Source organism: Ranitomeya variabilis, chromosome 2 (genome assembly GCF_051348905.1).
Source record: "Ranitomeya variabilis isolate aRanVar5 chromosome 2, aRanVar5.hap1, whole genome shotgun sequence".
Lineage (NCBI taxonomy): Eukaryota > Metazoa > Chordata > Amphibia > Anura > Dendrobatidae > Ranitomeya > Ranitomeya variabilis.
The window spans coordinates 834,883,365-834,910,202 of NC_135233.1; the positions used below are offsets into that span (position 1 = coordinate 834,883,365).

The 26,838-nt window shown below is 44.5% G+C and overlaps 1 protein-coding gene across 9 annotated transcripts in view; it reads right to left on the bottom strand.

Annotated features, from left to right (window-relative positions):
* DLGAP2 (DLG associated protein 2) overlaps window positions 1-26,838 on the bottom strand; it is a 1,328,681-nt gene that overhangs the window by 272,958 nt on the left and 1,028,885 nt on the right. For all 9 annotated transcript variants that reach the window (XM_077290075.1, XM_077290073.1, XM_077290074.1 and 6 more), the window contains one exon: window positions 9,283-9,491. In XM_077290075.1, coding sequence (XP_077146190.1) covers window positions 9,283-9,491 — 209 coding nt within the window. The remainder of the gene's footprint in view (window positions 1-9,282; window positions 9,492-26,838) is intronic.

Consider the following 26,838-nt stretch of genomic DNA (forward strand, 5'->3'; position numbering starts at 1 on the left):
AGCTAATAACCCGGGCCCCTGCAATTTCCCTCAGACTAGGGAAATGCTGACTGACCCTCTACCTGAAGTTTACACTGATGGTGTGCATGTCCAGGCCTCGAACCTCACCCTGCCTCCTGTTACAACCCTAAGCTTAAAACCTCAGCCCTCCACCCAGTGAATGTAATACACCAATACCCACAGTTAGCACAGACAAGGATAAAGGAAAATATACACCACGCCGCAGTCACTCAGGAATACACTATAAATGTGCAGGGCAAAATAAACACAAATATAGGAAGGAGTAAATAAGACAAAGGAAAATACACCACCAGCAACGATTCTCCAACAACCAGCTCTCCACTCCAGACTGTTATGACCCCAATGGCGAGGGTCTCAGAGGAACGTGGAAGTCTGCAGAATACAAAAATCCAGCTCATAGGGCAGTGGTAACTGGGTTGACCATATATCTACTCCTAACGCCAACACTAGAAGTAGCCGGGGATCATTCCTACGTTGATTCTAGATGACACGCGCCAGCCGGAGAATCTAGCTACCCCTAGTAGAGGAAAACAAAGACCTTTCTTGCCTCCAGAGAAGGGGACCCCAAATCTGGATAGAAGCCCCCCACAAATAATGACGGTGAGGTAAGAGGAAATGACAAACACAGAAATGAACCAGGTTTAGCACAGAGAGGCCCGCTTACTGATAGCAGAATAAAGAAAGGTAACTTATATGGTCAACAAAAACCCTATCAAAATCCACACTGGAAATTCAAGAACCCCCGAACCGTCTAACGGTCCGGGGGGAGAACACCAGCCCCCTAGAGCTTCCAGCAAAGGTCAGGATATAGATTTGGAACAAGCTGGACAAAAATACAAAACCAAAACAAATAGCAAAAAGCAAAAGGCAGACTTAGCTGATATAACTGGAACCAGGATCAGTAGACAAGAGCACAGCAGACTAGCTCTGATAACTACGTTGCCAGGCATTGAACTGAAGGTCCAGGGAGCTTAAATAGCAACACCCCTAACTAACGACCCAGGTGCGGATAAAAGGAATGACAGAAAAACCAGAGTCAAAAAACTAGTAACCACTAGAGGGAGCAAAAAGCAAATTCACAACAGTACCCCCCCCTTAGTGAGGGGTCACCGAACCCTCACCACGACCACCAGGGCGATCAGGATGAGCGGCATGAACTAAATCGGCCGCATGAACATCAGAGGCGACCACCCAGGAATTATCCTCTGACCATAGCCCTTCCACTTGACCAGGTACTGAAGCCTCCGCCTGGAGAGGCGAGAATCCAATCAAGAATAGCTCGGACCTTGACTGGGTCCATCTCCACAGCAGAAGGGGAAAAAATGAACCCCAAAAAGGGAACCTTCTGTACACCAAAGAGACACTTTGAGCCCTTGACAAACAAAGAATTTTCACGCAAAATTTTAAAGACCAACCTGACCTGCTCCACATGCGAATCCCAATTATCAGAAAAAACCAAAATATCATCCAGATAAACAATCAAAAATTTATCCAGATACTTCCGGAAAATGTCATGCATAAAGGACTGAAAAACTGAAGGCGCATTGGAGAGCCCAAAAGGCATCACCAAGTACTCAAAATGACCTTCGGGCGTATTGAATGCGGTTTTCCATTCATCACCTTGCTTAATGCGCACAAGGTTGTACGCACCACGAAGGTCTATCTTGGTGAACCACTTGGCACCCTTAATCCGGGCAAACAAGTCAGACAACAGCGGTAAAGGATACTGAAATTTGACAGTGATCTTATTTAAAAGCCGATAATCAATACAAGGTCTCAAAGATCCGTCCTTTTTTGCCACAAAAAAGAATCCCGCACCAAGAGGGGAAGAAGACGGACGAATATGTCCTTTTTCCAGAGACTCCTTGATATATGAACGCATAGCGGTATGTTCAGGTACCGACAGATTAAACAGTCTTCCCTTAGGAAATTTACTGCCTGGGATCAAATCTATAGCACAGTCACAGTCCCTATGAGGAGGCAGTGCACTGGACTCAGACTCACTGAAGACATCCTGATAATCAGACAAATACTCCGGAACTTCCGAAGGCGTAGAAGAAGCAATAGACACAGGCAGAGAATCCTCATGAATACCACGACAGCCCCAACTTGAGACTGACATAGCCTTCCAGTCCAGGACTGGATTATGGGTCTGTAACCATGGCAGCCCTAAAACGACCAAATCATGCATTTTATGTAAAACCAGGAAACGTATCACCTCGCGGTGTTCAGGAGTCATGCACATGGTAACCTGAGTCCAATGCTGCGGTTTATTTGCTGCCAATGGTGTAGCATCAATACCCCTAAGAGGAATAGGATTTTCTAATGGTTCAAGAGTAAATCCACAGCGCTTAGCAAATGAGAGATCCATGAGACTCAGGGCAGCACCTGAATCTACAAACGCCATGACAGGATAAGATGACAGTGAGCAAATCAAAGTTACAGACAGAATAAATTTAGGTTGCAAATTACCAACGGTGACAGGACTAACAACCTTAGCTATACGTTTAGAGCATGCTGAGATAACATGTGTAGAATCACCACAGTAGTAGCACAAGCCATTCCGGCGTCTATGAATTTTCCGCTCATTTCTAGTCAGGATTCTATCACATTGCATTAAATCAGGTGTCTGTTCAGACAACACCATGAGGGAATTTGCGGTTTTTCTATCACATTGCACCGAATTAGGTGTCTGTTCAGACAACACCATGAGGGAATTTGCGGTTTTGCGCTCCCGCAACCGCCGGTCAATTTGAATAGCCAGTGCCATAGTATCATTCAGACCTGTGGGAATGGGAAAACCCACCATAACATTCTTAATGGCTTCAGAAAGGCCATTTCTAAAATTAGCGGCCAGTGCACACTCGTTCCAATGTGTCAGCACGGACCATTTCCGAAATTTTTGGCAATACACTTCAGCCTCGTCCTGCCCCTGAGACATAGACAGCAAGGCCTTTTCTGCCTGAATCTCAAGATTGGGTTCCTCATAAAGTAAACCGAGCGCCAGAAAAAACGCATCAAGATCAGCCAATGCCGGATCTCCTGGCGCCAGCGAAAAAGCCCAATCCTGAGGGTCGCCCCGTAAGAACGAAATAACAATTTTTACTTGCTGAGCAGAATCTCCTGATGAACAGGGTCTCAGGGACAAAAACAATTTACAATTATTCACGAAATTCCTAAACTTAAACCTGTCTCCGGAAAACAGTTCAGGAATCGGTATTTTAGGTTCTGACCTAGGATTTCTGATAACATAGTCTTGTATGCCCTGCACACGAGTAGCCAGCTGGTCCACACTTGTAATCAAGGTCTGGACATTCATGTCTGCAGCAAGCATAGCCACTCTGAGGTAAAGGGGAAGGAGAAAAAAAAAAAAAACTCAGAATCTTCTTTCTTATAATCCCTCTTCTGCAATGCATTAAACATTTAATACTGGCCTGGCAAACTGTTATGACCCCAATGGCGAGGGTCTCAGAGGAACGTGGAAGTCTGCAGAATACAAAAATCCAGCTCATAGGGCAGTGGTAACTGGGTTGACCATATATCTACTCCTAACGCCAACACTAGAAGTAGCCGGGTATCATTCCTACGTTGATTCTAGATGACACGCGCCAGCCGGAGAATCTAGCTACCCCTAGTAGAGGAAAACAAAGACCTTTCTTGCCTCCAGAGAAGGGGACCCCAAAGCTGGATAGAAGCCCCCCACAAATAATGACGGTGAGGTAAGAGGAAATGACAAACACAGAAATGAACCAGGTTTAGCACAGAGAGGCCCGCTTACTGATAGCAGAATAAAGAAAGGTAACTTATATGGTCAACAAAAACCCTATCAAAATCCACACTGGAAATTCAAGAACCCCCGAACCGTCTAACGGTCCGGGGGGAGAACACCAGCCCCCTAGAGCTTCCAGCAAAGGTCAGGATATAGATTTGGAACAAGCTGGACAAAAATACAAAACCAAAACAAATAGCAAAAAGCAAAAGGCAGACTTAGCTGATATAACTGGAACCAGGATCAGTAGACAAGAGCACAGCAGACTAGCTCTGATAACTACGTTGCCAGGCATTGAACTGAAGGTCCAGGGAGCTTAAATAGCAACACCCCTAACTAACGACCCAGGTGCGGATAAAAGGAATGACAGAAAAACCAGAGTCAAAAAACTAGTAACCACTAGAGGGAGCAAAAAGCAAATTCACAACACAGACCGAGATAACAACGCAAGACAGAAGCTATAATCGGCAACGCCCAATGATCCGGAGAACTATTTAAAGGCCATGGGCATGGCCCAGCTTCCAATCCGAGGATCAGGTAAATTAACCCTGGAACAGCTGGACAAAACCTAGCCGACGCCAATGAGCAAATAGTGGTCAAAAGCGGAATTACCGCTGTCTGTCGAACGACCTGGTCTGAACAGCGTCCGACATGACACTCCTTTAACCTTGTGAAAATGCAAAATGTGCTGCTAAAAAAACATTTTTATGTGAAAAATTTGATTTTTTTCACTTTTCAAGGCTCAACGTTATAAACTTCTATAAAGCACCAGGGGGTTCATGGTGCTCACTAAACATCTAGATAAGTTCCCTGATGGGTCTAGTTTCCAAAATGGTGTCACTTGTGGGAGGTGTTTCTGTTTAAGCACATAAGGAACTCTATAAACAAGACATGACATCCGCTAATTATTCCAGCAAATTTAACATTTAAAAAGTAAAATGGCGCTCCTTCCCTTTCCCTTCCAAGCTCTGCTGTGTGCCAAAACATTAGTTTTCCTCCACATATGGGGTATTGTCGTACTCAGGAGAAATTGTTCAACGCATTTTGGGGTCTATTTTTTCTTGTGGGTCTAAAATAAATTTTTTTGTGAAAAAAGTTAAATGTTCATTTTTTCCTTCCATATTTCATTAATTCCTGTGAAGCACGTGAAGGGTTAATAAACTTCTTGAATGTTGTTTTCAACACCTTGAGGGGTTCACTTTTTAGAATGGCAGTACTTTTGAGTATTTTCTGTCAATAGGCCCCTCAAAGTTGCTTCAAATGGATGTGGTTCCTAAAAACATGATTTTGTGAATTTTGCTGGAAAAATTAGAAATTGCTGGTCAACTTTTAACCCTTATAACTGCCTAACCCCCAAAAATTTCAATTGTGCTGATGTAAAGTAGACATGTTGGAAACGATATTTATTTACTATTTTGTGTGACATAACTCTGATTTAAGGACATAAAAATTAAAAGTTTGAAAATTGCCAATATGTCACAGGGTTACCGCAACAGAGAAGAACCAGAAGATCATAGTGTCTGATTGCTCCTTCTCCTGTGCTGAAAAGAAGCACTTCACCTTCTTTTTAAACTGTGTAAATGTCTTTTGGTAGTACAGGGGTTAATCGGTCATGTTGAGAGCTCTGGAAGGTAGGGTTCTCACCTGAGCATGGTTAGCCACTCCTATCCCCTATATAATCTGGGTCCTGACTGACACACATCGTCAGAGCTAGTGTTTGCTGCATGGCTGGGAGGATAGGTGTTGGTGGTTATATGAGTGGTAATTTGGTGGGTTTATCTGTGACTGTTGCTTGGTTTATTAAGTGTGATAATTCCCTTTCCTTCTCCTACTTTGGTTATACCCAGGGTAGGCTCCAGGTTTTCGTGGGCTCCAGGCGAAAGAGTCTCAGTGGGCCCCTTGAACACATACCACTATTCATGATGCACAGATACAGCAGAGAAATATAAGAATAGTACAATGCCAAAGAATTCACTTACTTCTTACATTATATGAGTGAGATCTACTGTAAATTCTACAATAACTCAGAAACCAGGCAGTATAGTCCTCCATACAGTATTGCGGGCACCACATAGCGCTCAAAACAGAATAATGAGCCTCATATATTGCTCCATACAGAATACTGGACCCAATATAATGTTTCATACAATGTAATAGGCCCCATATATTTCTCCATACCATATAATAAGCCCCATATATTGCTCCATACAGAATGAGCCACATATATTGCTCAATAAAGAATAATGAGCCCCATATAAAGCTGCAAACAGTATAATGAGCCTCATATAATGCTCCATACAGTATAATGGGCCCCATATAATGCTCCATAAATAATGGGTCCCATGCAATGTTCCATACAGTATAGGATGGGCCCCATGCAGTATAATGAGCCCCATATATTGCTCCATACAGTATAATGAATCCCATATAATGCTCCATACAGAATAGGCCCCATATAATGATCCATACAGAATAGGCCCCATATAATGCTCCATATATAATGGGCCCCATATGATGCTCCATATATAATGGGCCCCATATGATGCTCCACCTATAATGGATTTCAATTTGCTTATTGTGTATGGACAGGCTAAGACAGTGATGGCGAACCTATGACACGCGTGTCAGTGCTGACACGCGTAGTCATTTTCAGTGACACGCCGGCCGCCGGCCGCGGCCCCATAGAAATTGCTTCTTTCCCAGGGTCTGAAGGAGAGGAAACTCTCCTTCAGGCCCTGGGAACCATATTAATATGTAAAATAAAGAATTAAAATAAAAAATATTGCTATACTCACCTGTCCGACGCAGCCTGGACGTCCGCGAGGGAACCGGCAGCGTTGTTTGCTTAAAAATCGCGGTTTTCCTTCCTTCCTTGAAGTCCCGGCTTGTGATTGGTTGCGTGCCGCCCATGTGACCGAGACGCGACCAATCACAGCAAGCCGTGACGTAATTTTAGGTCCTTCAGGATTTTAAAATTACGTTCCGGCGTTGTGATTGGTTGCGTCGCCCATGTGACCGCACGCAACCCTGTGATTGCTGTCTGGACTCAGGCCCTGTGATAGCTGTCTGGACTCAGGCCCTGTGATTGCTGTCTGGACTCAGGCCCTGTGATTGCTGTCTGGACTCAGGCCCTGTGATTGCTGTCTGGACTCAGGCCCTGTGATTGCTGTCTGGACTCAGGCCCTGTGATTGCTGTCTGGACTCAGGCCCTGTGATTGCTGTCTGGACTCAGGCCCTGTGATTGCTGTCTGGACTCAGGCCCTGTGATTGCTGTCTGGACTCAGGCCCTGTGATTGCTGTCTGGACTCAGGCCCTGTGATTGCTGTCTGGACTCAGGCCCTGTGATTGCTGTCTGGACTCAGGCCCTGTGATTGCTGTCTGGACTCAGGCCCTGTGATTGCTGTCTGGACTCAGGCCCTGTGATTGCTGTCTGGACTCAGGCCCTGTGATTGCTGTCTGGACTCAGGCCCTGTGATAGCTGTCTGGACTCAGGCCCTGTGATTGCTGTCTGGACTCAGGCCCTGTGACTACTACAGCAACCATCATCCAGTGAACTGTGGGGTGTCATTGGCCATTACTGAGATAAGTGAGAGGGAGGCATCAGTGATGGCGAACCTGTGGCAGTCCAGCTGTTGCAAAACTACAATTCCCATCATGGCTGGCCATTCAAAGCAAAGGCTTTGGCTGTAAAGACATGATGGGAATTGTAGTTTTGCAACAGCTGGAGTGCCACAGGTTCGCCATCACTGGAAGAATTCCCCCTCCCCCTCACTTATCTTAGTTCACGGCACCCCACACAAGTTAAATAATAGCAAGACCAACAAAAGAAACCAACTGACAGATGAACAAAGAAGTCACTAAGCAGGTAAGTTAATTCTAATTATACATATTTGTTATTTAAACTATACATGTCGCAAAATTGTTTTTTTATCAAGGTGACACACCACCCAAGTTATGCTCGGTTTTTTGGCGAATTTTGACACACCGAGCTCAAAAGGTTGCCCATCACTGGGCTAAGATGTAAATTATTAAAAGGAATCTGTCAGCAGGGTTTTTCTATATAATTTGAGAACAGTAAGAGGTAGGGGTTAAAACACTGAATTCAGCAATGTGCCACTTTTTTGGCTGTGTGCTACTGTTTTCTTACAATGAAGGTTTTATCACTAGGAGATAATCACTGCTGGACTACAGAAGCACATGAGCCCTGGTCCGATTACACCTTCTCCTCTACTAAGCATCTCACTGTCTATAGACAATGTACATAGAGGGCTGTGTTGTGGGCGGGATTAGCTTTCTGAGCTCTGCTACATGCTACATCAAAGAACTCTGACTATGTCACATCTGCTGAACCCAGTAAAAAAAGTGACACATCGTTGGAATCAGGGTCTCTTTCCTACATTATGCTGCTCTCATTTGAGGTAGCAAAAATCTGGTGACAAATTCCCTTTAAGACATGAAGGCCACTTTGGAGCATCTTATTTTTATTCATAAGATTTCCCAATCTTGGTAAAGTCTGCACATTATTCAATTTCAGACAGTCTAAAGGAATCACACTTCATTCTGGTCACGTGTGTTTTTTCCTGAACACAATCACTAAGTTAATGCATTTAGTGCTTTGTAAGGTTGATGTGTTTACTAATGATAAACAGCATTGGGTTACAATTAAATTCCAATCACACAGTTTTAATGTCTTTCCTTTCTTCTTCTGTCTAGGATGATTTAATAAAAAACATTCTCTACACATTAGTAACCTCTGTACTACAGAACTCTTGTTAATATCAGTTTAAGCTTCTTAATTAAAAGTAATGTTCCCAATTAACTTTTTTTTTAACACCAAAACATGTGCTTTATTTACTTTTGTCTAGGGTTAACTCGTAAAGGATTTTCCAAATGAGAGAAATGGACATTATGGGAGTCTGGTTGACATTTGTATACAGCAGCCATTGCTTTGCGTGACTATCTGCGCCACATCACTCTTGATAGGAGGCACCATGTATTCATTGCTGCAGTAAACAGGTCAGGTTGCATTACATGTATAGGCAGTGTCCCCCTCTTGGCAAATGTGATGCATCCTACTCCAATGGGATTCTGGTTAAGACTGGAATATGAAATACCATCTTAGCAAACTCCCACCATAATCCATAATCTGATGTATCCATGAGCAAGAGGATCCAAGCACTTCCCCTCATTCCATTATCGACAGCTGTTCATACACAGCAGCCTATCAATGACCACCATGAGAGGCGCAGAGCCGCTGGGAGAGTATCAGGGGAGCAGATCTGTACCTATACTATGCTTCCTTTATCTAGTAGATGACATCAAATGTGGCTTTGTTTGATGTACTCAATGACCATGACCTGATATCAGAAACTGTAGTCGATACCCAGACTGGCAGATGCCAGATAGTTGATTTCGAGACTTTTTGTACCCTTTAACAAAATGGAATTGTTGAGCATGATAGAATCAGGCTTTTTTAGTTTACAGGTACTTACTTATGCATCTCTCCATGTGATCGCTGCATTATTGATTTCAATAAAGGTTCAGGTCTTGCTGACATTTTTGGGGATGTTTTTGGACTTGTATCAGAGTCTCCACTGTCTTCTTCCATGGCTTTTATATAGCTTCCACTTCTCATTCTTCGACATGGAATTTCCTCATCTTTACTCCCGGAGGGATACCCTCCCCATTCATCTTGAGGCACCTAGGGATGTGACAAACAATTACGTTATGTAAACTCTTATACAGATGATTAGCTATAAGCATTATATTATCTGACTTGTTTGTTGCAGAAATTTGCGTAATTCAGTTTGCAATTCATGCACCCTCTACAGGAATAAACATAAAGGCTAGTAATACACTTTTTGGCCTCTGTTGGGTACATATCTTAAGGAGGCCACAGTGGGGATGGACGCCTAGTATCTGTCCACCACAGGTGCTCAAAACAAAGAAAGTATATTGCATGGTATATCTTTTTTACTGTGACCCGGTTTAGGAAAGTGCAGTCTATACAGATGCATGCTAGCCAGATGGAGGCAATACAACACATTTTCGCCTATATATCGTAACTGGGAGTTCTAAAGTATAGGTATGAAATAAATCCCATTGCATACGTTAGGCTCAGATGCTTAAAATGAGGAACCTAGTACATGTGAATACCCCCATAACTGCTTTAACCTTTCATGCAGGGCCAGCATTATAGGCAGGCAGACCTGGTAGCTGCCTAGGGCCCTCGCTCCTCCAGGGGGCCCACCCATGCAGCCCCTATGTGGTCCATAAGAGGGGACCAGCGCTGACCCCCCATCGCTCATTCAACTTATCGGCATCATAGGCACCAATACAGTTGAAAGCAGTGATGAAGGAGAGAGCGTCAGATAACGCTCCCTCTCCCATCACTCCCCCTCTGCTTGTGGCTCAGAGGGTGCACAATGATGTCACTTCATCGTGCGTCATGCTGTGCCAGCAGTTAAGCTGAGGAGACTGGAGCAAAGCCTTGAGCATCTTGGAGGAACAAGGAGGAGGGGTGAGTATTGTGTGAGTGTGTATGCATTACTGTATGTGTGAATGGGTGGGCTGCATTATACTGTGTGTGTGCATGTCTGCACTATACTGTATGTTGGGGAGCTGCACTATACTGTGTGTTGGGGAGCTGCACTATACTGTGTGTTGAGAGGAGCTACACTGTACTGTGTGTTGGGGAAGAGCTGCACTATACTGTGTGTTGGGGAGAGATGCACTGTACTGTGTGTTGGGGGGAGCTGCACTATACTGTTTGTTGGGGAGCTGCACTATACTGTGTGTTAGGAGAGCTGCACTATACTGTGTGTTGCGGGAGGTGCATGGTACTCTGTGTTGGGGAGCTGAACTATACTGTGTGTTGCGGGAGCTGCACTATACTGTGTGTTTGGGGAGCTGCAATATTCTGTGTTGGGGAGCTGCACTATACTGTGTGTGGGGGATCTATACTACATTGTGTGTTGGGGAGCTGCACTACACTTTGTGTTGGGGGAGCTGCACTATACTGTGTGTTGCAGGGAGCTGCACTATACTGGGTGTGGAGGGTGGTTACATTATACTGTGCGTGGAAGGGGGCTGCATTATACTGTGTGTGTGGGTGGCTGCAGTATACTGTGTGGGGGAGCAGCACTATACTGTCTTGGGGGGAACTGCACTATACTGTGAGTGGGGGGCTGCATTATACTGATTATACTATGTGTGGGGGCTGCACTATACTGTGAGTGGGGGGCTGCATTATACTGTGTGTAACAGGGGCTGCTGTCATGATCTCCATGGCCAGAGAACTAGCATAAGCCTCTATAGGAACAAGCTCTTGGAAGATGTAACTGTACTGACCATGAACTAAACCTACCGCATCATCTAGAAGTAGCCAGGTAGCATGTCCTACTTTTTATCCCTATATGCCCAGCGCCGGCCGGAGAACTAAATAATGCTAGCAGAGGGAAATATAAGACCTGACTCACCTCTAGAGAAATGCCCAAAAGGAGACAGAAGCCCCCCACATATATTGGCGGTGATATGAGATGAAACAACAAACGCAGCAGGAAAATAGTTTTAGCAAATTTGAGGTCCGCTTTCTAGATAGCAGAAGACAGAAAGCATACTTTCATGGTCAGTAGAAAACCCTAACAAAACACATCCAGAAATTACTTTAGGACTCTGGCATTAACTCATAATACCAGAGTGGCAATTCCTGATCAACAAGAGCTTTCCAGACACAGTAACGAAACTGCAGCTGTGAACTGGAACCAAAATACAAAAACAAAACATGGACGAATGTCCAACTTATCTAGTAGATGTCTGGGAGCAGGAACAAGCACAGAGAGGCTTCTGATAACATTGTTGACCGGCAAGCATCTAACAGAGAAGCCAGGTTATATAGCGACACCCAGATCTAATCAGAACAGGTGAACAGGGAAGATGATGTCACAAGTTCAATTCCACCAGTAGCCACCGGGGGAGCCCAGAATCCAAATTCACAACAGTACCCCCCCCTCAAGGAGGGGGCACCGAACCCTCACCAGAACCACCAGGGCGATCAGGATGGGCCCTATGAAAGGCACGAACCAGATCAGAGGCATGAACATCAGATGCAGTGACCCAAGAATTATCCTCCTGGCCGTATCCCTTCCACTTGACCAGATACTGGAGTCTCCGTCTGGAAACACGGGAGTCTAGGATTTTTTCCACAACGTACTCCAACTCACCCTCAACCAACACCGGAGCAGGAGGCTCAACGGAAGGCACAACCGGTGCCTCATACCTGCGCAATAACGACCGATGAAAAACGTTATGAATAGAAAAGGATGCAGGGAGGTCCAAACGGAAGGAAACAGGGTTAAGAATCTCCAATATTTTATACGGACCGATGAACCGAGGCTTAAACTTAGGAGATGAGACCCTCATAGGGACAAAACGAGAAGACAACCACACCAAATCTCCAACACAAAGCCGAGGACCAACACGACGGTGACGGTTGGCAAAAAGCTGAGTCTTCTCCTGGGACAACTTTAAATTGTCCATCACCTGCCCCCAGATATGATGCAATCTCTCCACCACCGCATCCACTCCAGGACAATCCGAGGATTCCATCTGACCGGAGGAAAATCGAGGATGGAACCCCGAATTACAGAAAAACGGGGAAACCAAGGTGGCAGAGCTGGCCCGATTATTGAGGGCGAACTCCGCCAATGGCAAAAAAGCAACCCAATCATCCTGGTCAGCAGACACAAAACACCTCAGATATGTCTCCAGGGTCTGATTAGTCCGCTCGGTCTGGCCATTAGTCTGAGGGTGAAAAGCAGACGAAAAAGACAAATCTATGCCCATCCTAGCACAAAATGCCCGCCAAAATCTAGACACAAATTGGGTTCCTCTGTCAGAAACGATATTCTCAGGAATACCATGCAAACGAACAACATTTTGAAAAAACAGGGGCACCAACTCGGAAGAAGAAGGCAATTTGGGCAGGGGAACCAAATGAACCATCTTAGAAAAACGGTCACACACCACCCAGATGACAGACATCTTCTGAGAAACAGGCAGATCTGAAATAAAATCCATCGAGATGTGTGTCCAAGGCCTCTTAGGAATAGGCAAGGGCAACAATAATCCACTAGCCCGAGAACAACAAGGCTTGGCCCGAGCACAAACGTCACAAGACTGCACAAAGCCTCGCACATCTCGTGACAGGGAAGGCCACCAGAAGGATCTTGCCACCAAATCCCTGGTACCAAAAATTCCAGGATGACCTGCCAACGCAGAAGAATGCACCTCAGAGATGACTTTACTGGTCCAATCATCAGGAACAAACAGCCTATCAGGCGGACAACGATCCGGTCTATCCGCCTGAAACTCCTGCAAGGCCCGCCGCAGGTCTGGAGAAACAGCTGACAAGATAACTCCCTCCTTAAGAATACCTGTGGGGTCAGAGTTGCCAGGTGAATCAGGCTCAAAACTCCTAGAAAGGGCATCCGCCTTAACATTCTTAGAACCTGGTAGGTACGATACCACAAAATTAAACCGAGAAAAAAATAATGACCAGCGCGCCTGTCTAGGATTCAGGCGCCTGGCGGTCTCAAGATAAATCAAATTTTTGTGGTCAGTCAATACCACCACCTGATGTCTGGCCCCCTCGAGCCAATGGCGCCACTCCTCAAACGCCCACTTCATGGCCAAAAGCTCCCGATTCCCAACATCATAATTCCGCTCAGCGGGCGAAAATTTACGGGAAAAGAAGGCACAAGGCCTCATCACGGCGCAGTCAGAACTTTTCTGCGACAACACTGCCCCAGCTCCGATCTCAGAAGCGTCGACCTCAACCTGAAAAGGAAGAGTCACATCAGGCTGACGCAACACAGGGGCAGAAGAAAAACGGCGCTTAAGCTCCTGAAAGGCCTCCACAGCATCAGGGAACCAATTAGCAACATCAGCACCCTGTCTAGTCAAATCGGTCAATGGCTTAACGACATCCGAAAAACCAGAAATAAATCGACGATAAAAGTTGGCAAAGCCCAAAAATTTCTGAAGACTTTTAAGAGAAGAGGGCTGCGTCCAATCACAAATAGCTTGAACCTTGACAGGATCCATCTCAATGGAAGAGGGAGAAAAAATATATCCCAAAAAGGAAATTCTCTGAACCCCAAAAACGCACTTAGAACCCTTGACACACAGAGAATTAGACCGCAAAACCTGAAAAACCCTCTTAACTTGCCGGACATGAGAGTCCCAGTCATCCGAAAAAATCAGAATATCATCCAGATACACTATCATAAATTTATCCAAAAAATCGCGGAAAATATCATGCATAAAGGACTGGAAGACTGAAGGGGCATTAGAAAGACCAAAAGGCATCACCAAATACTCAAAGTGGCCCTCGGGCGTATTAAATGCGGTTTTCCACTCATCCCCCTGCCTGATCCGCACCAAATTATACGCCCCACGGAGATCAATCTTAGAGAACCACTTGGCCCCCTTTATGCGAGCAAACAAATCAGTCAGCAACGGCAATGGGTATTGATATTTAACCGTGATTTTATTCAAAAGCCGATAATCAATACATGGTCTCAAAGAGCCGTCTTTTTTTGACACAAAGAAAAAACCGGCTCCTAAGGGAGATGACGATGGACGAATATGTCCCTTTTCCAAGGACTCCTTTATATATTCTCGCATAGCAGTATGTTCAGGCACAGACAGATTAAATAAACGACCCTTTGGGTATTTACTACCCGGAATTAAATCTATAGCACAATCGCACTCACGGTGCGGAGGTAGTGAACCCAGCTTGGGTTCTTCAAAGACGTCACGATAATCAGACAGGAACTCAGGGATTTCAGAGGGAATAGATGATGAAATGGACACCAAAGGTACGTCCCCATGAGTCCCCTTACATCCCCAGCTCAACACAGACATAGCTCTCCAGTCAAGGACTGGGTTGTGAGACTGCAGCCATGGCAATCCCAGCACCAAATCCTCATGTAGATTATACAGCACTAGAAAACGAATAGTCTCCTGGTGATCCGGATTAATACACATAGTCACTTGTGTCCAGTATTGTGGTTTATTATTAGCCAATGGGGTGGAGTCAATCCCCTTCAGAGGAATAAGAGTTTCCAAAGGCTCTAAATCATACCCACAACGATTGGCAAAGGACCAATCCATAAGACTCAAAGCGGCGCCAGAGTCGATATAGGCGTCAGTAGTAATAGATGACAAAGAGCAAATCAGGGTCACAGACAAAATAAACTTAGACTGCAAAGTGCCAATGGAAACGGATTTATCAAGCTTTTTAGTACGCTTAGAGCACGCTGATATAACATGAGTAGAATCCCCACAATAGAAACACAACCCATTTTTCCGTCTAAAATTCTGCCGCTCGCTTCTGGACAGAATTCTATCACACTGCATGCTTTCTGGCGTCTTCTCAGTGGACACCGCCAGATGGTGCACAGGTTTGCGCTCCCGCAGACGCCTATCGATCTGAATGGCCATTGTCATGGACTCATTCAGACCCGCAGGCACAGGGAACCCCACCATAACATCCTTAATGGCATCAGAGAGACCCTCTCTGAAAGTAGCCGCCAAGGCACACTCATTCCACTGAGTAAGCACAGACCATTTACGGAATCTTTGGCAGTAAATTTCAGCTTCATCTTGCCCCTGCGATAGGGACATCAAAGTTTTTTCTGCCTGAAGTTCCAAATGAGGTTCCTCATACAGCAAGCCCAAGGCCAAAAAAAACGCATCCACATTGCGCAACGCAGGATCCCCTGGTGCCAATGCAAAAGCCCAGTCTTGAGGGTCGCCGCGGAGCAAGGAAATCACAATCCCAACCTGCTGTGCAGAGTCTCCAGCAGAACGAGATTTCAGGGACAAAAATAGCTTACAATTATTTCTAAAATTCTGAAAGCTAGATCTATTCCCTGAGAAGAATTCCGGCAAAGGAATTCTCGGCTCAGATACCGGAGCATGAATAATAAAATCTTGCAAATTTTGTACTTTCGTGGTGAGATTATTCAAACCTGCAGTTACACTCTGAAGATCCATTATTAACAGGTGAACACAAAGCCATTCAAAGATTATAAGGAGAGAGAAAAAAAAGAAAGACTGCAGCATAGACAGACTGGCAAGTGATCCAATTAAGAGCACAGAGGAAAAAAAAAAAAAAAACTCTCAGCAGACTTCTTATTTCTCTCCTTTCTCAGCCAAGGATTTTAACCCTTTAGTGGGCCGGTCAAACTGTCATGATCTCCATGGCCAGAGAACTAGCATAAGCCTCTATAGGAACAAGCTCTTGGAAGATGTAACTGTACTGACCATGAACTAAACCTACCGCATCATCTAGAAGTAGCCAGGTAGCATGTCCTACTTTTTATCCCTATATGCCCAGCGCCGGCCGGAGAACTAAATAATGCTAGCAGAGGGAAATATAAGACCTGACTCACCTCTAGAGAAATGCCCAAAAGGAGACAGAAGCCCCCCACATATATTGGCGGTGATATGAGATGAAACAACAAACGCAGCAGGAAAATAGTTTTAGCAAATTTGAGGTCCGCTTTCTAGATAGCAGAAGACAGAAAGCATACTTTCATGGTCAGTAGAAAACCCTAACAAAACACATCCAGAAATTACTTTAGGACTCTGGCATTAACTCATAATACCAGAGTGGCAATTCCTGATCAACAAGAGCTTTCCAGACACAGTAACGAAACTGCAGCTGTGAACTGGAACCAAAATACAAAAACAAAACATGGACGAATGTCCAACTTATCTAGTAGATGTCTGGGAGCAGGAACAAGCACAGAGAGGCTTCTGATAACATTGTTGACCGGCAAGCATCTAACAGAGAAGCCAGGTTATATAGCGACACCCAGATCTAATCAGAACAGGTGAACAGGGAAGATGATGTCACAAGTTCAATTCCACCAGTAGCCACCGGGGGAGCCCAGAATCCAAATTCACAACAGGCTGCATTATACTGATTATACTGTGTGGGGGGCTGCATTATACTGTGAGTGGGGGGAGCTGCACTATACTGTGAGTGGGGGGCTGTGAGCAGGTCTCTTCTTGGTTTCTCTGGCCTATAGCAGGAAGATAAGAGTCTGCCTACAGTCCCGCCCCGGAGCACAGGCATCTTATTAACTGAAAAATTGTAACACTGATTGCACAAGAATGACATGACGGATTTCATCACCCCAGGTATTATTTTAATCAGTGTAACAATGCCAACCTGACAATGCCTGTAAACTACTTAGCAAAATCCTGCTGACAGGTTTACTTTAAGTCCAACTTGACACTCACGACATGCCAGAGGCTTTTCTTGGTGCCTTTTTAAGTAATGTAGTTCATAGATCAGATGATTCCAAGATTCCTAACAGCTTCACCTGGAGTTATGTCAGAAATTATAAAATGCCTCTAAAATGCAATATACCTTAACACATACATTTCTTTTTAAGATGGAATCAAATAGTGAATGTCTGTGAGAGAAGACCTCTGCAGGTCTTTGGTAAAACAAAACCATACCTAGAGCAAGCTGCAATTTAAAAAAAATTACACTATTACACTTTGTTCACATGCTCATTTATCTTTTATGTTTATCTGATTCTGCATTTAGGACTTTACTTTCCATTTGTAGTTTATTTTTTAGTACACAAAAAGGTTCTACATGCAGAATAAAAAAGAAATGAAGACACACCCCATATAAATGAATATGGTCCTTCTGCTTCCTTTTGAAACAAGAATCAGTGTCACGATTCTGTAGTCGGGTATCTCAAGGCCAGGGGCTCCTTCCCTGTCCCTAACACTAGGGGCACCTTAGCTATTCCTGTTCCCTGGATTACTTCTAATAGTGACGATGCCGGGGCCACGTACCTTGCTGAGCTACTGAATCTGCCCTCAGTCTGTTCCCTCCTCCATCCAGGGAAGAGGGCAGTAGTAGTTTATGGCTTCACACCAAACACACTAGCAAGGTAATATGAACAGGGATAAATGAAAATACCAATCATTCAAAAATGCATAAACAAACAACACAGGGAGACACCGGGGAGTGAAGGATGGGTAAAACCAAAGTAGGAGAAGGGGAGGATTTGCACACAACCTAAACTTAGCAACAGTGTTAGCTAAATCCACCAAAAGCCTTCTAAAACAAGACACAACCAACTCCTGAACCATGCAACAATGAAGCTAACTCTGTAATTTCCTGATTGCCAGAGTCCAGTTTACATAGTAGAGGGGAGTGGCCAACAGTGAACAGCTGAGAGCCTTAAGGCAGGTAAGCTTCCAGAAGTTCTCAATTGAGTAGTTTAACCCCCTGCACTACTAAAAAAAACTGCACTATTTAATATGAAGGTGAAGTGCTTCTAGTCAGTGCAGGAGTGGGAAAAATCAGACGGCACGGTCTTCTGGCTCCTCTCTGTCATGGCAATCCTTTGACAATGAGGATGCTAAATTTAATTTGCTTGTACAGTTTATCCTACAAAAAATTCAACTAAAATTAGAAAAATTCACAACAATAAACAGTATATTTCTTGTTTAATATTTTTGTAAAAATTCCACCACTCAGTGCTGAGCTGTATGTGCAGTCATTGACAACTCAGTTGTCCAGTCTGGTGCAGGGGCGTGCTGAGCTGTCTGTATTTTGATTGACAACTCACTCGTCCAATCTGAGACAGAGCGTTGATGAGCTCTTGTAAGGTTCTCTAAATTTCCATAATTGCTCAGCTATTTAACTGAGCTGGCAGTCTCAAATAGCTGCCAGTGTGGTTTGTTATTCTGTTCCTTGTATTTTGCTCCATGATTTATTGCTCCATGGTCTTTGACCTTGTTCTGACCATCCGTCTGTTCAATCCCCTTGCTCTGATCTGCTATCCTCCTGGTATTTTGACCTCAGATCGTGACCTAACTACTCTTTTGTCTCTTGCTGTCTATTACGTACCCTCCTGACATTTGACTTGTGAAGACTCGACTATCCTGATTCATAGCATGTCCGTGAGAAGTGACTCAGAGTCACATTTCTTTTTGACTTTCAGCACAAAAATGTGTCATAAAACACCAATAAAGATGCTGAATTTGTTTTAAACAATGTTATGTGCTAAAGTACTGTAAAGCTAAGTTTACATGTTGCGTTTTTGCTGCATTTTTTTCCTGCTCCGTTTTACAGTACCAGCAAAAGCTATGAGATTTCAGAAGTCTTATGCACACACATTGTTTTTTTTTTCCTGACTGAATTGGAAAACTGCTGCATTTTTTAAAATTGCAGCATGTCACTTCTTTCAGCTTTTTTGCAGCATTTTTTCACCCATAAAAAGCAATGAGTAAGAGCAAAAATGCAGGTATAAAGGTTTAGCTCCGTTTTTGGTGCAGAAAACATAAGCACTAAACTGGATGTGCTTGTGCAGATTTGATGCATTTTTGCCATGCAGATTTGTTAGCAAAGCTGAAGCAATCCTGATGCCAGCAAAGTGAATGAGAAACCTAAAGTGTCATGCATAAATTGCTTATTTGTGACTTGCAGATTTGGTGCAGAAAATAATCTGCAGCATGTCAATGCTTTGTGAGTTTCTGCCCTATGTTTTTCACCACTGACTTCACTCAAATCAGTCAAAAATGCAGGGCAGAACACACAAGGCAAAAAAGTGTGTTTTTTTCAGCTGCATTTTTTTGCCAATAGCTGAATTGTTCCTGCCAATAGATGAAGAAACAGTGTAGAAATTTCTGCATCCATTTACTCAAAGTGTGCACATATCTTATCTGTAAGAAAAATGCAGCTTCTTTACTGCGAAGAGAGCAGGTTTTTACTGTAGAAAAAAAACACAGCAAAAACGCAATGTGTGAACATAGCCTACGGTTACATTCCCAAGGTGAGTTTTTGATGTTACAGATTGTTTGCAGCATTTCTGAGCTTATTAGGTTACTTGTAATTTTTTCATTGCGCTTTTCAGAGCCCATATTTACATGCGTTTTTATTGCATTTTTAGGGTACGTTCACACAGGACTTTTTTGCTGCGTATTTTTGCTGCGTTTTTTTATGCTAATTTTCAGCTGCTTTTTACAGTACCAGCAAAGCCTATGAGATTTCAGAAATCTCATGCACACACGTTGGGTTTTTGTTTGATCAGTATTTTCTGCTTTGCTGCGTTTTTTGGACATAGGGCATGTCACTTCTTTCAGCGTTTTTGCTGCGTTTTTGCAGCGTTTTTTCACCCATTGACTTGAATGGGTGATGGAAAAAACGCTGCAAAAACGCATGTAGCATTATTTGCTGCGTTTTTTGTGCAGAAAAATCATGGCCAGCAGGAAGTGATCTCACAGCCAAGAGCTTAGGGGTGTGGTTGTGAGGTGTGAAGAGCCATTGTGAGGTGTGAAGAGCCATTGTGAGGTGTCCTGATTGTGATCTATTGTGAGGGAGTTCCTGGTAGTGAGGTGTGAAGAGCCATTGTGAGCCATTGTGAGGTGTGAAGAGCCATTGTGAGGTGTCCTGATTGTGATCTATTGTGAGGGAGTTCCTGGTAGTGAGGTGTGAAGAGCCATTGTGAGCCATTGTGAGGTGTGAAGAGCCATTGTGAGGTGTCCTGATTGTGATCTATTGTGAGGGAGTTTCTGGTAGTGAGGTGTTAGCCATGTCTTGGTATAGGAGGATGAGCATTAATGTTTCCCAACTAATCATGGAGGTAATATTTTTTTTAATTTGTGATATATCTATCCGATTGTTTGCAATGGTACACTTTGCGATGCTCATGTGCTGTTATGTACATGTTCATGTGTTCTGCATGTGTATGTTTGTATCTTCCTTGTCATGAATGTTGGCTTCATTCCATCTTGCATTTGGTAATTACTTTTTCATTTATTTTTCCAAGGTGGAAGCAATGCCTGTAATTTGGGATGTAGCTTGCCCAAACTACAGTGATCGTCAAAAAAAGGCCGATGCATGGCATGTAATTCGCCGTAAATTGTTCCCCCGCTGGGATGAAGGCGATGCTAAGCTCCACTGGGGTCACTCAACTTTATTATCATGCACAAATAGACAAAAAAACGCACCAAAACCGCACAAAAAACGCATCTGTAAGCAGCTGAAAATTGGCATAAAATACGCAGCAAAAATACGCCGCAAAAATACGCAGCAAAAAAGTCCTGTGTGAACTTACCCAAAAAACGCACCAAATACGCACCAAAAAAAGCACCTAAATTAGCATAAAAGTACGCAGCAAAAATACGCAGCAAAAAAGTCCTGTGTGAACTTACCCTTAATGTTGCAGCTCCTGTTTCCATTTCGTATCACATGCTTTTAAAAAAGCTGCTTTGTTTTTCATACTTCCTTGAATTTGGCTTTGACAAACCTTAAGGCTGTGTGCCCATGCTGTGTTTTGTATACGTTTCCGTCACATTTTTGCAGCAGCGGAAACGCTTAAACACTTAAAAAACGCATTCCCATGCAATCCTATGGGATTCCGCAGTTGCTGTGCCCATGCTGCAGATTTCCCCGCTGCGGAATCACAGCATGTTCATTATTTCTGCGGAATTGCAGCGATTCCGCCACTATAGGATTGCATTGAAATGCTCACTTTACGCATGTGGCTATGCCCACCATGCGTAAAGTGAGCGCTTCATGTGCGGATGGTACCCAGGGTCTGGAGGAGAGGAGACTCTCCTCCAGGCCCTGGCTGTCATATTCCTGTAAAAAAAAAAAAGAATTAAAATAAAAAATAGGGATATACTTACCTTCTGATGGCCCTCAGAGTCCTCCCGACTCTCAGCGGTGCACGCGGCGGCTTCCGTTCCCAGGGATGCATTTGCGAATCACCCGAGATGACGTCGCGGTTACACGACTGTGACGTCACAAAGGTCCTACGCTCAAAGCATCCCTGGGAACGGATGTACCGGGAGTGCCGCTGAGGAGATCGGGGGCCGGAAGGTGAGAATAACCATATATTTTTTTTATTTTTAACATTCTATCTTTTACTATTGATGCTGCATAGGCAGCATCCATAGTAAAAAGTTAGTCACATATGTCAAGCACTATGCTTGACAAGTGTGACCAACCTGTCAATCACTTTTCCAAGCGATGCTTCAAATTGCTTGGAAAAGCGCAAGCATTCTGCAAGCTAAAAACGCTTGCAAAAGGCTTGTGTTTTGCTTGAAAACGCATGCGAATTCCGCATGCATTTTACCAGTGGCAGGGAGTTGTGGAAATGCTGCGGACATTTCTGCAGCATTTCTGCAACGTGGGCACATAGGCTTAGGCCGGCGTCACACTCGGCGTAAGACAATACGGTCCGTTTTTTACGTCCGTACTACGGCCGTAATACGGAGAAATGTTCCCAAAATAGTGATCCGTAGTCAGGGTGTGTCAGCGTATTTTGCGCATGGCATCCTCCGTATGTAATCCGTATGGCATCCGTACTGCGAGATTTTCGCGCAGGCTTGCAAAACCGACATCTAATGGATTTATGTGCTCAAATGTTCGGGAAAACATATATACAGTATATATATATATATATATATGTCATTGAGACACATATATATATATTCTGTATTTAGATGTCATTCAGCGCGATATCTGTGAACAGCCGGTAATTCAATTACCGGCTTTTCATTTCTCCTGCACAAACCCGACAGGATATGAGACATGGTTTTCATACAGTAAACCATCTCATATCCCCTTTTTTTTTGCATATTCCACACTACTAATGTTAGTAGTGTGTATGTGCAAAATTTCAGCGCTGTAGCTGCTGAAATAAAGGGTTAAATGGCGGAAAAAATTGGCGTGGGCTCCCGCGCAATTTTCTCCGCCAGAATGGTAAAGCCAGTGACTGAGGGCAGATATTAATAGCCAGGAGAGGGTCCATGGTTATTGGCCTCCCCGTGGCTAAAAACATCTGCCCCCAGCCACCCCAGAAAAGGCACATCTGGAAGATGCGCCTATTCTGGCACTTGGCCACTCTCTTCCCACTCCCTGTAGCGGTGGGATATGGGGTAATGAAGGGTTAATGCCACCTTGCTATTGGAAGGTGACATTAAGCCAGATTAATAATGGAGAGGCGTCAATTATGTCACCTATCCATTATTAATCCAATTGTTGGAAAGGGTTAAAAAACACACACACACATGATTTAAAAGTATTTTAATAAAATAAACACAGCGGTTGTTGTAATAATTTATTGTTCTCTCAATCCATCAGGAACACTGTCATGATCTCAATGGCAAGAGATCATAGCATCAGCATATATAGGAACTAGCTCTTGGAAGATGGAAACTGAGCTGACCATGAACTAAACCTAACGCACAACTAGCAGTGGCCGGGTAGCATGCCTACGTTGATTCTAGATGCCCAGCACCAGCCGGAGGACTAAATAATGCTAGCAGAGGAAAATATTAGTCCTAGCTCACCTCTAGAGAAATACCCCGAAAGGAGACAGAGGCCCCCCACATGTATTGGCGGTGAATTAAGATGAAATAACAAACGCAGCATGAAAATAGGTTTAGCAAATTTGAGGTCCACTTACTACATAGCAGAAGACAGAAAGGACACTTTCATGGTCAGCTGAAAACCCTATCAAAACACCATCCAGAAATTACTTTAAAACTCTGGCATTAACTCATAACACCAGAGTGGCAATTCCTGTTCACAAGAGCTTTCCAGACACAGTAACAAAACTACAGCTGTGAACTGGAACAAAAATGCAAAAACAAACATGGACAAGAGTCCAACTTATCTAGTAGTTGTCTAGGAGCAGGAACAAGCACAGAGAGGCTTCTGATAACATTGTTGACCGGCAAGCAACTAACAGAGCAGCAAGGTTATATAGCGACTCCCACATCTTGATGGGAACAGGTGAACAGAGAAGATGAAGACACCAGTTCAATTCCACCAGTAGCCACCGGGGGAGCCCAGAATCCAAATTCACAACAGTACCCCCCCCTCAAGGAGGGGGCACCGAACCCTCACCAGAACCACCAGGGCGATCAGGATGGGCCCTATGAAAGGCACGAACCAGATCAGAGGCATGAACATCAGATGCATTCACCCAAGAATTATCCTCCTGGCCGTATCCCTTCCACTTGACCAGATACTGGAGTCTCCGTCTGGAAACACGAGAGTCTAAGATTTTCTCCACAACGTACTCCAACTCACCCTCAACCAACACCGGAGCAGGAGGCTCAACGGAAGGCACAACCGGTACCTCATACCTGCGCAATAATGACCGATGAAAAACGTTATGAATAGAAAAGGATGCAGGGAGGTCCAAACGGAAGGAAACAGGGTTAAGAATCTCCAATATCTTATACGGGCCGATGAACCGAGGCTTAAACTTAGGAGAAGAGACCCTCATAGGGACAAAACGAGAAGACAACCACACCAAATCCCCAACACAAAGCCGAGGACCAACACGACGGTGGCGGTTGGCAAAAAGCTGAGTCTTCTCCTGGGACAACCTCAAATTGTCCACCACCTGCCCCCAGATCTGATGCAATCTCTCCACCACAGCATCCACTCCAGGACAATCCGAAGATTCCACCTGACCAGAGGAAAATCGAGGATGAAACCCCGAATTACAGAAAAACGGGGACACCAAAGTGGCAGAGCTGGCCCGATTATTGAGAGCGAACTCCGCCAATGGCAAAAAAGCAACCCAATCATCCTGGTCAGCAGACACAAAACACCTCAGATATGTCTCCAGGGTCTGATTAATCCGCTCGGTCTGGCCATTCGTCTGAGGATGGAAAGCGGACGAAAAAGATAAATCTATGCCCATCCTAGCACAGAATGCCCGCCAAAATCTAGACACGAATTGGGTCCCTCTGTCAGAAACGATATTCTCAGGAATACCATGCAAACGAACAACATTTTGAAAAAACAGAGGAACCAACTCGGAAGAAGAAGGCAACTTGGGCAGAGGAACCAAATGGACCATCTTAGAGAAACGGTCACACACCACCCAGATGACAGACATCTTCTGAGAAACAGGCAGATCTGAAATAAAATCCATCGAGATGTGCGTCCAAGGCCTCTTAGGAATAGGCAAGGGCAACAACAATCCACTAGCCCGAGAACAACAAGGCTTGGCCCGAGCACAAACGTCACAAGACTGCACAAAGCCTCGCACATCTCGTGACAGGGAAGGCCACCAGAAGGACCTTGCCACCAATTCCCTGGTACCAAAAATGCCAGGATGACCTGCCAACGCAGAAGAATGAACCTCAGAGATGACTCTACTGGTCCAATCATCAGGAACAAACAGTTTATCAGGTGGGCAACGATCAGGTCTATCCGCCTGAAACTCCTGCAAGGCCCGCCGCAGGTCTGGAGAAACGGCTGACAATACCACTCCATCCTTAAGGATACCTGTGGGCTCAGAGTTACCAGGCGAGTCAGGCTCAAAACTCCTAGAAAGGGCATCCGCCTTAACATTCTTAGAACCCGGTAGGTATGACACCACAAAATTAAACCGAGAGAAAAATAATGACCAGCACGCCTGTCTAGGATTCAGGCGCCTGGCGGTCTCAAGATAAATCAAATTTTTGTGGTCAGTCAATACCACCACCTGATGTCTGGCCCCCTCAAGCCAATGGCGCCACTCCTCAAAAGCCCACTTCATGGCCAAAAGCTCCCGATTCCCAACATCATAATTCCGCTCAGCGGGCGAAAATTTACGGGAAAAGAAGGCACAAGGCCTCATCACGGAGCAGTCAGAACTTTTCTGCGACAACACTGCCCCAGCTCCGATCTCAGAAGCGTCGACCTCAACCTGAAAAGGTAGAGCAACATCAGGCTGACGCAACACAGGGGCAGAGGAAAAATGGCGCTTAAGCTCCCGAAAGGCCTCCACAGCATCAGGGGACCAATCAGCAACATCAGCACCCTTCTTAGTCAAATCGGTCAATGGCTTAGCAATATCCGAAAAACCAGCAATAAATCGACGATAAAAGTTAGCAAAGCCCAAAAATTTCTGAAGACTCTTAAGAGAAGAGGGCTGCGTCCAATCACAAATAGCTTGAACCTTGACAGGATCCATTTCAATGGAAGAGGGGGAAAAAATATATCCCAAAAAGGAAATCCTCTGTACCCCAAAAACACACTTAGAACCCTTCACACACAAAGAATTAGACCGCAAAACCTGAAAAACCCTCCTGACTTGCTGGACATGAGAGTCCCAGTCATCCGAAAAAATCAGAATATCATCCAGATACACAATCATAAATTTATCCAAATAATCGCGAAAAATATCATGCATAAAGGACTGGAAAACTGACGGAGCATTTGAAAGACCAAAAGGCATCACTAAATACTCAAAGTGGCCCTCGGGCGTATTAAATGCGGTTTTCCACTCATCCCCCTGCCTGATTCGCACCAAATTATACGCCCCACGAAGGTCAATCTTAGAGAACCACTTGGCCCCCTTTATGCGAGCAAACAAATCAGTCAGCAACGGCAATGGGTATTGATATTTAACAGTGATTTTATTCAAAAGCCGATAATCAATACATGGTCTCAAAGAGCCGTCTTTTTTTGACACAAAGAAAAAAACGGCTCCTAAGGGAGATGACGATGGACGAATATGTCCCTTTTCCAAGGACTCCTTTATATATTCTCGCATAGCAGCATGTTCAGGCACAGACAGATTAAATAAACGACCCTTTGGGTATTTACTACCCGGAATTAAATCTATGGCACAATCGCACTCTCGGTGCGGAGGTAACGAACCAAGCTTGGATTCTTCAAAGACGTCACGATAGTCAGACAGGAACTCAGGAATTTCAGAGGGAATAGATGATGAAATGGAAACCACAGGTACATCCCCATGAGCCCCCTTACATCCCCAGCTCAACACAGACATAGCTCTCCAGTCGAGGACTGGGTTGTGAGATTGCAGCCAAGGCAATCCTAGCACCAAATCATCATGTAGATTATACAGCACCAGAAAGCGAATAATCTCCTGGTGATCCGGATTAATACGCATAGTTACTTGTGTCCAGTATTGTGGTTTATTATTAGCCAATGGGGTGGAGTCAATCCCCTTCAGAGGAATAGGAGTCTC